This window comes from Seriola aureovittata, chromosome 1 (genome assembly GCF_021018895.1).
Source record: "Seriola aureovittata isolate HTS-2021-v1 ecotype China chromosome 1, ASM2101889v1, whole genome shotgun sequence".
NCBI classification, from domain to species: Eukaryota; Metazoa; Chordata; class Actinopteri; order Carangiformes; family Carangidae; genus Seriola; species Seriola aureovittata.
The window spans coordinates 5,672,414-5,688,164 of record NC_079364.1 but is presented as its reverse complement, the minus strand read 5'-3'; the positions used below and the strand labels follow the sequence as shown (position 1 = coordinate 5,688,164).

At 40.9% G+C, this 15,751-nt stretch overlaps 1 protein-coding gene across 4 annotated transcripts in view; it reads right to left on the bottom strand.

The window, feature by feature from the left end:
• crtc3 (CREB regulated transcription coactivator 3) overlaps nucleotides 1–15,751 on the bottom strand; it is a 33,111-nt gene that overhangs the window by 13,847 nt on the left and 3,513 nt on the right. For 2 of the 4 annotated variants that reach the window (XM_056380149.1, XM_056380155.1), the window contains exons 2-6: nucleotides 14,243–14,353; nucleotides 12,635–12,763; nucleotides 8,052–8,113; nucleotides 3,035–3,097; nucleotides 722–825 (exon numbers count right to left, since the gene is read on the bottom strand). In XM_056380149.1, coding sequence (XP_056236124.1) covers nucleotides 722–825; nucleotides 3,035–3,097; nucleotides 8,052–8,113; nucleotides 12,635–12,763; nucleotides 14,243–14,353 — 469 coding nt within the window. The remainder of the gene's footprint in view (nucleotides 1–721; nucleotides 826–3,034; nucleotides 3,098–8,051; nucleotides 8,114–12,634; nucleotides 12,764–14,242; nucleotides 14,354–15,751) is intronic. The other 2 variants (XM_056380163.1, XM_056380173.1) reach the window with 1 other exon arrangement.

The following is a 15,751-nucleotide window of genomic DNA, read 5'->3' as shown; positions in this document are numbered from 1 at the left end:
CCCCTAAAAATCTTTTAAGATATGCAGTATATATATATATATATATATCGAAGAATAATTTGTGTGCAATATGAATTCTGAACTTAAAAGTTTGCAATTACTGTTCATTTAAGAGGTTTAACTGCTGAACATAAAGTGTCTACTGCAATGAAAAGTCCATTTTCACTCTGTGTCCGCTAGAGATTTCAAATGTCCACGACACTTGTGTAAGTTGCATATTGGACCATGGGTGGATTTCCTCACTCTCCTTGTGCTTCTAGTTTCTGCACATACATCATTCTGAAGCTCAAACATCCAGGTATAGTAACAATAAACAAAACACATTTTTGAGTGGTGCAGTGCTTTAAATTTTCTACAGTTTTTTGCTTTAGTCTTTCAAGGCCTTGGTGACCTTGTCAAGATGGAGGTCTGATGATGCAACATTAGGTGTAACGGGAGGATGAGATCAGATCCGTAATAGAAAAGATTTGCTTGGTGATCTCACGGGTGTTGGGATAATATACAGCTTTTTGTGCAGCTACAGTAGAGAGAAAAACTAAACACAATGCAGTAAAAAGACAAAATGGACTGAATTATGTACAAATGAGCTGATGTTTAAGCCTCCGTAAGCTGACGTAGAGTTAAAGTCACATTAACTAAATAAAACAGCCAAACAGACACACAAGTAAAATAACTGCTTTCTCTGAATCTGAGTATGTTGTGCTGTGTTTGTTACTCTCACCATTTCGCTGGGGGGGACCTCGGCCCATCTGCTGGTTCATGCCAAAGGGGTCCTGAGGGTTTGGGTTCATAGCGCTCGTATGGAGAGCAGAGTCTGAATTGGTTCTGTGTAGGAGGAAGAGGAGGGGGGGAGGAGGAAGAAGAGGGAAATTATGCAAAGTGTTCCAGCACCTTGGACAGAGGCAGAAGATTTCTCAGGACCATAAGGTCAGTGAGTCATTCAGCTTCCTGCTCTGCCTCCACACAGGCTGCATTCATCTGCAGGCTCACACTGACCTTACACATAAACACCCTCACAACACAGGACTAATTCTTCATTAGTCCTTGATGAAAACAGGTTTTGGCTCAGAGATGAAATAATAATCGTAGTATAGTATAAACATGCTGGTGTTTGTTATCTCTAATAATACTGATACGGGAAAACACAGAGAAACTGACAAGTCTGCAATATTTGTAAAACCTCTCAACATGACATGAAGATCAACTGTCTTTAATGCAGTTAATAAAAGTTCAGAAATATCATTTTCTGGACTAATTTGACAGGGATCCAGTCTATATGTTTCCACTAGCTGTTTCAGTACTGGCACTTCAATGGTATTCAGTAGAGCACATACCTCCACCAAGGCCAACCAAACTGTACAACATCCTACATCTCAACACCATTAACATGTCTGATTTTTTACATTAAGATCTAAACATTATTTCCTGAGAAACTGATTAAAGTGTTGGGAGCTGCCCAATTGACTCAATTTAAATAGTTTAAATTAAGAGCTATAAAAGATTATTGGATTCGAAATCAGTATCTTCTTGGTTGTCTGTCTAGAGTCCAATATGAGCTGTAAATTCACACATTTACACATGTTCACTTGCATTGGCCAACCCACACAAACCCCAGAGTCCTATAGCTCTCCAGCTGAGAGCTCTGTCTAGTGCTCTCCATTAAGCCTCAATTGCTTCTTTCATGCGTCACTCTTAATTTTCTTCTACATTGTCGCAAATTATTCTAATCACACTCAAGTTTGATCAATTCAAACCTGGCAGCTTTTAAAAAGCTGCTTTTTTTCCCTCAATTAAAGCAGAATTTTCATAATAAAACGTCTAATAATCTGTGGCAACCATTTTGAGTTTCATCACGTTTACAGCCTAAATTAGTCATCTGGTAATAATACTGACAGAAAATTACATTTATTCACCATCTTAAAGAGAGTTAAGACGATCAATATCAATTTAATCTCTGAGCGTTAAACATGGTGTTTCACCGAATTCCATGTCAGATCTGTTTTGTACTTTTAATCAAACATATAGTTATTTTGAATCAATTTTATCCACACAGAGCCTTGGCTGTAGTTTTTTTCTACACATAAGGCTACAAGTAACAATTAGTTTCACTGGTTTAATGAAGAGTTAGCTTAGCACTAACTGTTTCTGTGTAGCACAGTGGCACTGGGCACATGCAGTATCTCAGACGTCTTGTTGTCCTCACAGTGAAGTTCGCAGCTTCACACACATTTGTAAGTCTGAACAAAACCCAGCTGACTCCCAGGTGCACAATGTAATGCTGTGATAAACATGCTACAGAGCTACCTCTGACCTGAACACTCAGAGCTGAAGTTGGTATTGATCATCTTTTTCAACCCTCAGTAAGACAACAAATACGCAAATATCCTTCTGTATCATAAAGAAACTATTCAAATTTTCAGGATGTTTGCTATTCTAGGTTTTTCAAAAACAAAGCTAATACTTATGTGAATTTTTTAAAGTTTGATCATGTCACTCATGCTGACAAACAGACAAACGGACAAACTGGACAAACTTGACAGAATATTCTTTTCAAATAATGTTTAAACACTTGGAGAAGAATGTAAAAAGGCTGAAAGTCAGAAAATGTGAATAAGGAGCTTTGATTAGGTTTGGTTAGCCTGCGAAGTAGCCGTGAGTCCTGAAGCTAGGTTAGTAAGAAAGGAACTATTGATTAATGTTTCAGAAATACCAAACTGGAAAGATGAGTGGAAAACTATGAAGAAAAAAAAAAAAAAGAGATTAATAATTCAACCATAGCAGCCTTTAGCTGAGACTTTGTGGCCCTCTATCTCAGTGCTTCAAAGGAAGAAAGGAGAGGATTATTGAGATGTTACAAATCAGGCGGAGATTTACAAAGGATAGAAACCAGGATGTTATGTGTGGCCAAGAGAGATTGAAAAAGAGAAAGAACAGAATTGTTGGCTTCTGTGTGAGCGAGGGATAAAGCAGTAAAGCTAGACTGAGGGAAAGAGAGAGACAGACAGGGGCGGATGGGGGGGGGGTCAAGGGTCACCTGTTGAGTTGTGATATTAATCTAAACCCAGGCCGTTTTTCCTCAGTCCATGGCTGCTGTTCCCTTCAAAGACAGAGGAAGAGCATGACAGACAAATTTACTGGGTGAAAGCAGAGACCCCTGGCTCCTGACCTGAAGTTTAAGAAAAGGAGAAAATATCTCGGTAATAAATATTATGCATTTGTGGAAAAAAAGAAAAGACCCTGGAAAACACTCAGATACAGCACAATACCGTTTTATATTTGAGGGAAATGGAAAGAGAGAGTAAATTAAAAGCAGAGTGAAGACAGATGAGACGGAAAAAAAATGAAGACAAACAAAGACAGGAGCACTAATGGGAAGAATAACTGCAAGCCAGGTTTATAAACCTGTAGCTGGGGGGCAGTTACAAGCTGTTCTCCCATATCTAATGGGAAGAGAAAACTGGTGCAACACAGCCAGCTCTCTGGGGAATCGGCAGGCCAGAGAGAGAAACAACGTAAACAACTTGATGTGAAGAGTCATTGTCAAAGCCTGAGACGATGAAGTGGGAACAGTGACTAAGTGGATTTTTCTGAAGCATTCAGCAAAAAAGGGGCGTTGACTCTTCCTGAGCCTGGAAGTACAGAGCAGACATCAGTTTGTTTTTCTCTCACTGCTAGAACTAGTCTTCCAGAAATACAAACAGAAGAACTCAAATGGACTTTCTATTAATGACTCGACCATCTTCTTTACAGCCCTGCCGGGGGACATGCTCCTGGCATGCTTGCTTAGCAGAAAACATCTACAAAATGTTCTTGTTTTTCAGCTTTAAATACTGAAAATGGTGGTTTCTTGGTTCAAAAGGGTCTATGGCACTAAGGGTTAAAGGATCACTCTGATTTATTTCAAGTGAGAGCAACTGCTGAGATTTGGGAACACAATGATGTCTATAGAATAAAGTCAGACTCAGCGAAAAGTGGAAGCAGTCAGACAATCGGACAGGTTGTAAAGAACAGTTGAGACGGGTAGTGTCCTTTCAGGCACCAGTAGTGGTAGATAAACGTCAAGATTTTAAGTGTTGTACATGTGATGCCGACACATTCATTTTAAACCAGTCTGGAGAGCCTGATTTGTCAGGGAAGCACATTTGTGATGTGATTTAGGGTGAGAAAACCTTTTCATATAAAAAGCAGCAATGAGACCACCTAGAGGATGATAAAAGCCCTCGAATCATCACACCACATCTCCCAAAGAAGCGGCGGAAGAAACTTTTAAATGTCTCCCCTGGAAGGACTTTCTGCAGAGGAGTCTCCAGGGAGCCTGGTCTGAGATTTCATCCCGAGAGAGGCTGGTACAGGAATAGCAGGAGCAAGATGGGTGAATGGAAGTGGAGGAGGGCGTGGGACTGGATTGAAGCTCTGACCCTGAAGCAGATGGTCTCCGAAGGGACTTATCTTAGGCTATACTCAGGTCTGATGCCTCATGCACCCCAGGATCCAGGCCTCTTTTAAGAGCATCTCTTCCCAGACACCAGCGTACAGTAATATTCTTTGACACAACTCATTTCCAAGAAAGCACTATACTTTGAATAGGCTCTAGAGGACAGATGGTGGATATCAAAAATCATGGCCTGACTCACTACAGATGGATGAAGTTGGGAAATCACTACTTTTTTTCCCCAAAGACAAAAAACTGCCTCGGCAAATCCAGAGAGAGGATAAGATCTGTTGGCCAGGCTGCTGGTCATGGAGCGGTTAAAGGCTATGTGAACCGCTCTGTTCCCCTGCATTTCTGTCATGCTTCACAATCCCTTAGTCCTGGCCCACTGCCTTTAAGTTTTGATGTAACAGAGGCTGGGAAGCTTGACACAAGCCATGTTAATATAAACACACAATGAGTAAAAGAAATATGTATATATTGTGTGTATTTACAACTGGAACACTTTCTTAACGGTGCATTTCAAAATACTATATGAATAACTTAAAAACACTTGCTTTATGCCAATCATTGGTGTTGGAGAAGGTGGGTCAGCAGATAGCTGATCACTGTTGTAGTAATTAAAGCACTGAAACAGTTAAAAAGCTCGGTGGCTCTTCTCCAGAGCTGACTGGCTGTAATGCAGTGCAGATGTGGCTGGCGTTGTAAACACTTACCGCCCCACTCTCCCCTGAGACGGACAAGCAGAGAATCGGCTTCTCGCTGCAACAACACAACAGCCTAAGACCACTTCCATGGGTGGATATTTACTGATCTCTTCTTTGAGCAAGAGGAGAGTGGTTTTTATATACTGTACATCCACTATATTAGCAATAGTCTCTTGTAGAATTTTCTTCAATGGGATTTCCCAGGAGGTTACTGGAAGAGGGGCCTCGCTAATCTAGCATGACTTCAGCCAAGACTCTGATTTCCCATTTCCCCTCCAACAGTGTGTTATGTCTTTACTGAAGCTACAAGCTCAGTCAGCAGTCTGAGAGTAAAAACACAACAATGATTGTGCAAAAGCAAGCTTATGTACTGTTCATTCACTTTGCCACATACGCAGCCTGCAAGACAAGGACACTCTTGTGAAATATCGCTTTTGTAATGACATTAATCATGATATAATTTGTGAAATTACCAGTTTTCAATGGGGACATCCGCTTTAAAATGCTGAGGTAGACTACACCAGTCAAAAATCCCATGGTATGACTAGTGCCGTCTGTCCTGACCGTCACCCTGACAAACAGTGCAAGTTTCTTCTGGTTCCAAAAACCCTTACCAACTGTTAAATGATGTTAAACTAAAATTTGATATTTTTTATTGTAGAGCTCTGCTGGAACCCAGTGGTCTAAACAGAACATCCAGGAATTATGTAGCTATCAAACACCAAAAAGTTAATGCAAACATGTAGTATTTTGTTCTTTAAAAGTGCGATAGATGATGCATTTGACAACCTATTTTTGGATGTAGGAATGATGGTGCTGCTACAGTAGGGAATTCTTTAAAGGTCCCATATTATATAAAAGGTAAATGTCCATGTCTTTTTGATTATAAAGCAGGTCTAGGTTCTGTGTTAATACTGTGAAAGTATCAAAGCATTCAGTGCACATGGAAACACACTGGCTGATTGGTTGACTGACCTGTTGTTACTAGAGCTCCAGAGAAAAGCCTGAGAGAGGAGATGTAAAACTACAATGAGATGGTTTTTGGTTCTTAAAACCACAAATATATCTTCTTATGGATCAACACTTCAAATAAAACTTCCGAAAAGTGTAAAATAAGGGACCTTAAAGGAAAATCCTGGACTTCGAGTTTCAAGTCAAGGCTCTTAACTGTGTATAACAATGATACTGGTCTATTATTGGTATGTGACGTCAACTTTTCCTTCTTTATCCAGCCACTTCTTTTACGTGCTCATTAAAAAAACACACTGTAAATCAGCCATAAATCATGACATCCTGTCACATCCTGATAGGCAAAATTTCAGGAAGGTTCATTAGTCAGTTTGTTTACATGGTAGGAATACAATGAGCTTCGAGGAATAAGAAAGAGCAGTGAGTGCTCCTCACTACTCTTTCTTATACTCTTTATTCAGTTTAGCAAAAACTGATGGTAAGTGGATCAGTGGACATTAGGCAGAAAGATCTGGGTGTTCTCCAAGATTTGGAGTCTTGTCTGTTCGGACACAGTCAGTTTAAACCAGCACTAAGGCACTTATATCTATTTCTCTGCCTGTGACAGTGCAGTGGGCCAAAATCCACTGCTGAGAGGGAAGTTTATCCCTGTTACACACTGTGACAACAATCTGCTGCAGGTTGGAGCAGGAGGCTAGGCTTGGCCTGCAGAGACTTGACAGAGCTGATGCCAATCACATAGAAGAAGAAGGATATGGGAGAGATGAGCATGACTAGAATAGAGGAGAGATGAAAATGTCTTTTCATTGTGACACTGCAGCTATAATCAAAAACAGGCTACGTGCGAGTTTATGTCCACAAGCAGACACCACGTGCAATCACTTCACTGCAGAGAGTTACACTACAGATTCAACAGCCAAGCCTGCATGTGGCTTCATGACAGAAACCGTATTAAATGAAAATAGTAGTCATGTTTTTCCTGCTCTAACTTAAGCTTATATGACATGATGCTCAATGTTTGGTTGTGAAACAGGCTGAAACAAATCAGTGCCACTTAAATTAAATGTGAGAGTCTGCATTCAGTGTTTAGTGCCACATGGCTCTCCCAGAAACACACCCACTCTGAGAACACAGACGCCTGGTTGCTCCGTGAGGACGTTTGTCAGCCAACCTGTTTTGTGCTGTCAACAACGATGAGAGGGCGTGGGGCCTTATTCATTTCTACAGTACAAGCTGTTACAGTACGCTCGACACGGAGCCTGGCGAACGTCTGTGTCGGCGCTGTGGAAGAAGATGAGGCAGGGTGATTGGCAGCCGGCCAGAAGCCAGCATACTAGACACAAGTGTGGAGACAGAGCAAGAGTGAAAGAGTGAGTGGGGAGGAGCTTGGCTGAGCTTTTTATCACAGGGCCATAAATCACTCCCTTGTAAACACTGAGGAAAAGCTGTCCACCGATACACTGTCTGCTCTATGTAGGCACAGCCAGCTAGCCTAGCATTGTTTTCCAGCAGGTACTGCTATTGAATTTCTGCTAAGTTGGAGCTTGTGTACCACAGGGCAGTGGTACTGTGACAACAGAAAACCCCTAAACAGTAGGACTACTGCTGTTGGGCATGACCTTTGAAGCAACAGGCTATCTGTCAAACACCTTTAGTCAGATGCTTCCTTCCCAGGGCTAACACAGCGTCCTGATCTGCAGAAACAATGACGGCCAACAGCTCCACCCATCACCCTGCCTCAATGTTGATCTGGACATACATCTCTGTTTGATCGACATGGCCAGCGCCTGGATCTAGAAAGAAAATACTAGTAGGCAGAGGGAGGCTTGATACAGGAAACAGGCTGGCAAGAGGAAACGGTTCCTGTTGTAAAACAATCTCATTAGAGGAAGGATAGAAGACAATAACCACTCTGTCTGTAGCTCAAAAGAGGCACTACTCACCTTCTCCAGTTATTGTCCGGAGGTGGGGACAGGTACACTGCTCCATAAGGAGAGCTCTCCATGTGGGTTTTTGTTAAGGAAATTATTGGAACAAATACAGAAATATACATACAAATACATACACCACATATTTTACATGTTATTTGATATAACCACAAACAAAGCAGAGAGCACACGGTGCAGTATATTTCGAATCTGACTTGTAAAGTATAAAACCGTCCTCAGTCTACTTCTTCACCCTGACTTTTTTATTTCAAAATAAAACAAGTAGGTTTTCCAACTAAAGCTCTCAGCACAAATATATGACATACAAACTCAGAGGAATAGAGTTTAACATGTCCCAAGAGAAAAGAATGCATTTACATTGTAAGCATGTTCTCATCAAAGCCCCATTGTGGGGGAAGACAAGTGTCAACAACAGAACTACCTTTTTCAAATACTTGCTGAAACAATGACAGCATTATTTGATTTACTACTGAATGCGGACGCAGAGTTCCTGGCATTGTCTGTGAGAGGGCAGGACTTCAGGAGGGTGGTGTTTCGTCTTGCCGACAGTCACTCTTTTACTGTTTGCAAGTTGCAAGCTCCTCTGCTCTGGAAACATAACAGGCTCCTCTCTGGGTAGTAGTTTGGGGAGGGGTGTTGAAAATGTCGACTGATCAACACAAAGACATTAAAGCAGAGACTGGGTGCCCCATAAGGCCAACCACTGTTCCACACAGCGTCTGTTTAGGCCTTGGACAAATTATTATCAGTAGTGAGCCAGATTTGCAGAGACTGGAGCCCTGATATCACTCGTCACCTCTCACACAAAACATGGGATAAGCCCCTTTTCAAAGACACACATACAAACTAAGTGGTACGTGCACTATTGTGGTTTCTCCAGACGCAGAGGAAGAGAGGGAACAATCCTGTCAAACTGGTTAGCTGACAGGTTCATGTGATCTCATTTAATACCTATCAGTAACTATGATGGGGGGGGGGGGGGGGGGGGGTTAGACCTAAACTAATGAATGATCATGAAACTCCTCTATACTACATAAGAGTGTATTGGGATACAACCCAAAAATCCCCTTGTATTTCTTAAGCTAATCAGAGCCACAAACCACATTTCCATTTCCAAAATATAGCACTATGATTGGATAAGCCAGAGCCACAAACCACATTACACATTTTCATTTTCAAGATACTGCACTGCTCCCTGTCATCATTCAAATCACTTTCCACAGCAGATGATGGTCTAGTTTTAACGCTGCCAAGCTCAGTTGAATCTCAGTGGATGCAAAGCTCTGAGAAACAGGTCAACTCGGGACCCGCAAAGAGCCCTGTCCTTTATATATATTGTCAGTTTGTCAGGTAACAATACATCAGTTTTAATACAAAGTTTTATTTTCATCTAAACGTAACAAAATTCAGCTTATTTTCTGTAGGGTAAATCTGACCATGTGGAGATTTTGGAAAATATTGGGGCCAGTTATACAAATACATATTCTACACACCAAGACATCTTTCATGACTGTCATTTTCATTTTCTGTACAGAACAGAAAAAGTGACGGACTAACCACTATCCAACATTGACCTAGAGACTAAAACTCTTCAGGTCTTGTTTTTCTGTGTCATATTTTGCCCTGGTTGTTTTACTTCTATGACTTCTGACCGCTTCTGTGACGGACATGCCTCCTCAAAACCTGACTGGACCAAAACCTGACTGGACAGTCCTGTCTATTTTGGCACCAACAACTCCCGACAGTCTCTCTCAACAGTGACCTTTGAACCATTTTGATCACACCATATATACACAAGGACACGTGAATGTACAGAATGCTTGTATATGTCGAACCAACACCACCCACCCAATACAGACGGGCAAACTGCTTCTGTTTTGACACTAACAAGAGCAGACGTCTATAGGAGTGCCTCTACCCAGGCAGTGTACATTACAGTGTTTTCCACATTACAACACATATCCACAATAAACAGGAAGATTTAAGACAAACCACAGAGTTTGGTTATATTGCTCAAATCGATTTAAAATTCTGTCAGGAACTCTTTGAAAGCTTCAAGAAAGTTTAGAGTTACGCCTGCCATGGTACAGCTCGGCAATAAAACATTCCTGATACTTATCATGAAATAAATTTCCATAATAACGATAATAAATTCATGAGTAATTTACGATAAATGCATCTGGTCAGAATTTGGGCCTATTAGGCAAATGGGCTTTCAAAGCTGACTTGTGTTGGGCTAAAACAAGGGAAGAAAAACACACACAATCTTGGAAATGTGAACATGAGCGAGTCAGAAGAAGATGAAGAAACTGAGGTCATGCAACTTTGGTGATTTGGAAATGGTTTGGATTTCTAAACCTGGATGCAGGCGACCTGCGCCAACAAAGACAGGAAACACAACAAACATTCTCTACCATTTGAAAACGTGCCATCGCACAAGTATCCAGAAAGCAAAAGTCTGTGATCCCAGACTGCAAGCACCACCACTAGCACCAAAGCTCACAAACAAGCCTCTGTTTTCCTCAACATGCCACATGTATCCAATGACCATGACGTTATGCATCTGCTCTGATTGTTCTCCACAGAAATATACTGGTATGACATCACACACTGGGACACAGGTAAAACTCCTCTCTAACTATCACACACCATAGTAACAGGTCACTGAATCATCTCTGTCCCGAGGCAGGGAATAAACAGATCCGCTTATTAAAATTCTATGAGGTGGGGATGTGCTGATGGATCTGTTGGCTAAGTGGTGTTTCATGTAAATGCAACATATTGGGTGTGAATCCAGAGCATGAAATTTAATCCATGTCCTCTTTACTACTAACATAACCTATATGTTATTTAAAAGAACCTTTTTAAAGAGCATTTAGCTTTCCAAATTAAAATGACTGGATGCAAGAGGCACTGCGCTGCAGTGGCTTAGATCATAAATCTAGTGCATTTAGTGTTTCCATTAACTCAACAGTTGTCGTGATCATTCACAAGAAGTAATCCTTTTTGTGTGATCATGTATAGTCACAACAGGGACCGTACATGGTGGTCTCATTCAAATCCAGAGACCTTCCTTCTTTCACTTGCGGTCAAATACATGATTCCCAAGGTGCTTAAATCAACTTATTCTCATGTGCAGCTCAAACTTGAAGACAAAGTTGGAAAAAGAACCTTAATTGTGTTTCATTTTCAGGACAGTATTTCAAAGTTACACAAGACGATCCATTATTTGGTAAATGTAAAACAGCTGCTCGTCATTCAGGGTCTAAATTCAACCACTGGTTTATATGCATCTGTTCTCTGCTTCATGAGATACCTATTCTCTGTGACGAATTATTAAACACACAGCACACATGTAATTTGCTGACTGGCGACAACATTCATAGTGATTAGCTCTACATTGTAAATGGGAGCAGTTTATATAACACATTCTGAGTTATGAAATCTTACCAAGCTAGAGTTATATGACAAGAAACCATGGAAATTGTAACCAAAATGTGGCAGAAAAAGACTTGATTTTCTGCTCTCTCTCATTTCAACTGTGGGGAGACTCTGGGGAAATGGATTTTAAAGGGTGAAGCTGAGAGTTAAAGCACAAAAGCTCACTCCTCTGTTCCTCGCTCTGTAGATTATCACCATTAGAACAATTATACCCTTCTGGAGTTTCCTCATAGAATGAGATCTGCTGCTACACTTCTATGCAAAATACACACACATGCATACACAACCTCAGTGTGCATTCAGAGTATGCTGAGAATGTCCTACTGTCAAAGCCCATTAGGCAGAAGTAAAGTGCACTGAGTCTGCATCAAACTTGAAATTAACATGATGACTAATTCTGCTCCTGAGGCTACAAACAGCTGCCTACACTGGTAAGTGTCGCCACACTTAAAAGGTGCAATATGCAAGTATTCCAGTTTATAACGTTCAAGAATTGACTTAAATTATCAACATAATTTGAAGAAATAACAGTTTTGTTGTTATGTCACATATGTTGATGAATTGTGTTGCAGAGATCTCTGCTGAAGTTAGCACGCTTACCAGCTAGCCCCAGCCTCTCCTGTCACATAATACCACTTTGTGCCTCAAGAAGCAATAATGAGTCTCTGTAAAGTCCAAATTGCCCTCAGTCCAACATGAAAGGATGAAGAAGTAGTGCTGCCCAGAGGGCAAGGAACCACATTTAGTGGCAAAGAAAAGAAATGACATAAATAAAAGCAATATAAAGAGCTAACATTGGCGTTGCTTTCCATCACTGGAAACAACTCTTGGCGAGTAATGGAATGAGGTTTGATGCTGAACTCACAATATTTCTTCTAGACTGGTAATTAAATGACTGTTAATGCTTATGTTGGCTCTTTTATGATTAGCAGAAATTACATATAGCACCTTTAAAACCACATCATAAACACAAACCACCACTAAAAACCACTAAACAGCAACAAAAACAAAGCACCTGGAAGACACAACAACCACTTCCACATCACCAATTAACATATCATGATAACAACATTTGCATCACATGGAAATATGTTCGTGAGATCTCCTACTCTCAGCATTTATGTTTGGAAGGATATCTGCCGTCCATGCTTGTCGATGGGTCGGCGATGCGGAGAGTTGATACGGTTGCGGTCCCTATGGACCCTCTCGACCAGCCCATGGTGGCGGGTCCCTCTGACAGAGTCCAATCCTGAAGGGAAGCCACCCTGAGAAAGACACAGGAAGAGTCATTTCACACCAGACATGTAACCCTGCAGTTTCCTACATGTTGGCAGGAAGAGAGGAGGAAGTGCATCTGACAATCACTTTGCCGAATGTCAATCAAACCTGAGCTGTATCTGAATGTGGTATTGTGCTCCAACTGTGAGAAAGAGACACAGTTCACATTTTAATTGCTGCTAATACAGTCAACATCTGAAGCTGAATATACGATCCACATTTGAATGTCGATCATGAAGGCACTGCACACAAACTGCAGACTGGTACTTTGCATTCATTTAATTGTATTAGAGCTAACAAATGATTATCATCAAGTGGAATCTAGAAGCCTTTTAGTTTGTTGAGTTTGTTCCCAGAAGAGAAGGGGAATGGACTCAATAAGTGAGTGAAGCTTTCTACCTTCAAAAGGGGATTCATTTCTGGACCTCGCCACAGTTCTGCAATTACTGCTCTGCCTCTAAGTAACAAGGGCACTTTCACCTGGACCCTCTGTATCCAAGCACAACGCACTCCTTGGAGAGCTGAAACACATACAGGCTCAGTGCTATAGAACAACACTGTTAGATCACATTCAGCACTGCGCTGCTTGCAGGAGTTCTGAGAACTACTGCACTGATTTTTTATTCCATCTTTTTGTCCAGTCTTCAGAAAATCATCTGAATTATTTAAGGCTCTCAGGAGAAGCTTGTTTGCACTTCTGAAGGTTCAGTGGAGTGTTTTGCTGTTTTGGCAGTTAGACTAGTGGTCATATATAATTAGCCTTGAAAAACCCTTGAATGAGAACAAGGCCTTGAATCGGACAGATAATAATCCCAAGGTAAGCAGGGTTTTAAAGAAAATATTCATTCAGTTTTATATCAGACATCCCTTTTGCTTAAAGGAAAGCATATGAGTACATTCAACAAAATAAACTCCACTAATTACAGAACTAGCACATCTATATAAGGCCATGTCCAGACTGATGCCAGCTCTTCAACCTCCTCAACTTTTGTCACAAAACAGTGGGACATCATCGCTGCAGCCCACATTCCTGGTAGATTACTTTACTTTACAACAGTGCATCTCTACTATTTACCTCATGATTATCAAGACAAGGGACAAATTGATTGTGATAACTTTCTAAAGCTGTAAAGCACTGATAATTTTGGTTCAAACACTCTGGGAAAAAAAGGCAAGACAACTGTAAGAAAACAGACAAGGACAAAATACATAAAAATGGTGCAAGACGTACACTCATAGTGTAAACCAATTCACTGCATTAATCCTGGAACAGGCACTACTGTTTTTTCAGACAGGTATTATAAGATAAATGAAAGTGAATTTGGAATTTAGTATTTATTAAAATTTTTAAAAATCTTTTATTACTCCATAAAGTCTAGTTTTGCTGGTTGTCTGAAGTTGTTTATGCATTTTGAATCTGCAGTTTGTGGTGACACTGCATATTTTGACTTTTGCCAAGATCCCACCTGAAATTCAGAGCTGGCGTTGCCGATCTGATTGACATTGGGCAGGGAGCCTCCGTAGTACTGCACCCGTGGCTGAGACAAGCGAAGCTGCTGGATTTTCTGAAACTGCACCTGTCAAACACACAACGCACAACTGTCAGAGGTTATGAAGTCTGGACATGCAGTCTTGGTTTGTGAAGAACTGATATGATCATATGATTCCCAGCTAACCGTGGATGTACAGAATTCAAATGCTGCGAAGCCATATTGTAACACAAACTGCTATTCCAGCTATAACACATTACAACTATTCGTATATTCCAATAAATCAAACGCTCTTATTATTCAATCTTAACAGGTGGAATTTTTTCTATTTTAGTAACACACACACACACACACACACACACACACACACACACACACACACACTCTAGGAAATGAGCAGCTTGCTTCCATACCAGCAGTCTACCAAGAGATGCCACAACGATTACCTCGCAGAAAACAGAAGGCGGTTTGTTCTGCCAAGGGAAGGTAAACAGAGCCAATCATTGGCTGTGATCAGGAATAGGCAAATCAGAGGGGCATATCTTCCTTAGACTGCCGAAAGGGCAAAATTTGAATCTCAAAGGGCTAACAGATTTACAGAGAGCAGACAGCGATCTTTACAAGAGATCGTAAATATGACAGGATATTTGGGATGGGCAAGGAAGGTGTGACTAAAGACTTTTGTCAGTTTATGTGTAGTAAAAATGGTGAAGTGTTAACTACACTGCATTATGGTCGTTTAGACAGTGGTGACTGTGTTTATCCTTTTTGTTTCTGTCCTTTCATTATTTAAATTCATCAACATCTACGGCCAGTAGACAGAAACCAAAAATATGTGCAATAGTTACAAACAAAAACAAATTGTTTCTTGCCCTGAAAGAAGCATTTTAATTCTCAGTTAACCGTGGCCTATGGATGGCTGACTGCAACAGTCTCTGCTAACCAAAACACAGGGACAGACAGACAGATGTATTTCAGACAGTCTCATGAATAACTTAGATGTCCCTATCAGTAACATTCAATGTTCAATCTGGGACAAATGAAAAAATATGAAAATAAATAAATCCCCATTTAAACCTCTTACTCCAGTGTTGGTGTTAGCCTTACATAACATCCAACACACAGACTTTACACATTTATGATTTACAAGGATGCCAACTGCCTGCTGCACAGCTGATGAAAGAAAGCTGGAGTCTGTTTGTGCATTCAGGTACAATGTACAGTTCTTCAGAAGCCCTCTGGGGGTTTATGTTCAGTCCTTTCAACACTGGCGTAAATGTTGAAGCAGCTACTTCTAATTCCAGCTGTTTGCTGGCAGTGTGTCCTGTGCCCTGGCCAGCCTTAGTCGCAGCGACTGAGCTTTTCTGTCTCACAGAGGTCACTGACAGTTCATACCTTATGGCAAACTTTGTTCAGTGTCGCCTCAAAACCACATCCTCTTTGACTGGCCATTCAGCACTCTCCGTCTCATAGAAAGAGCACATT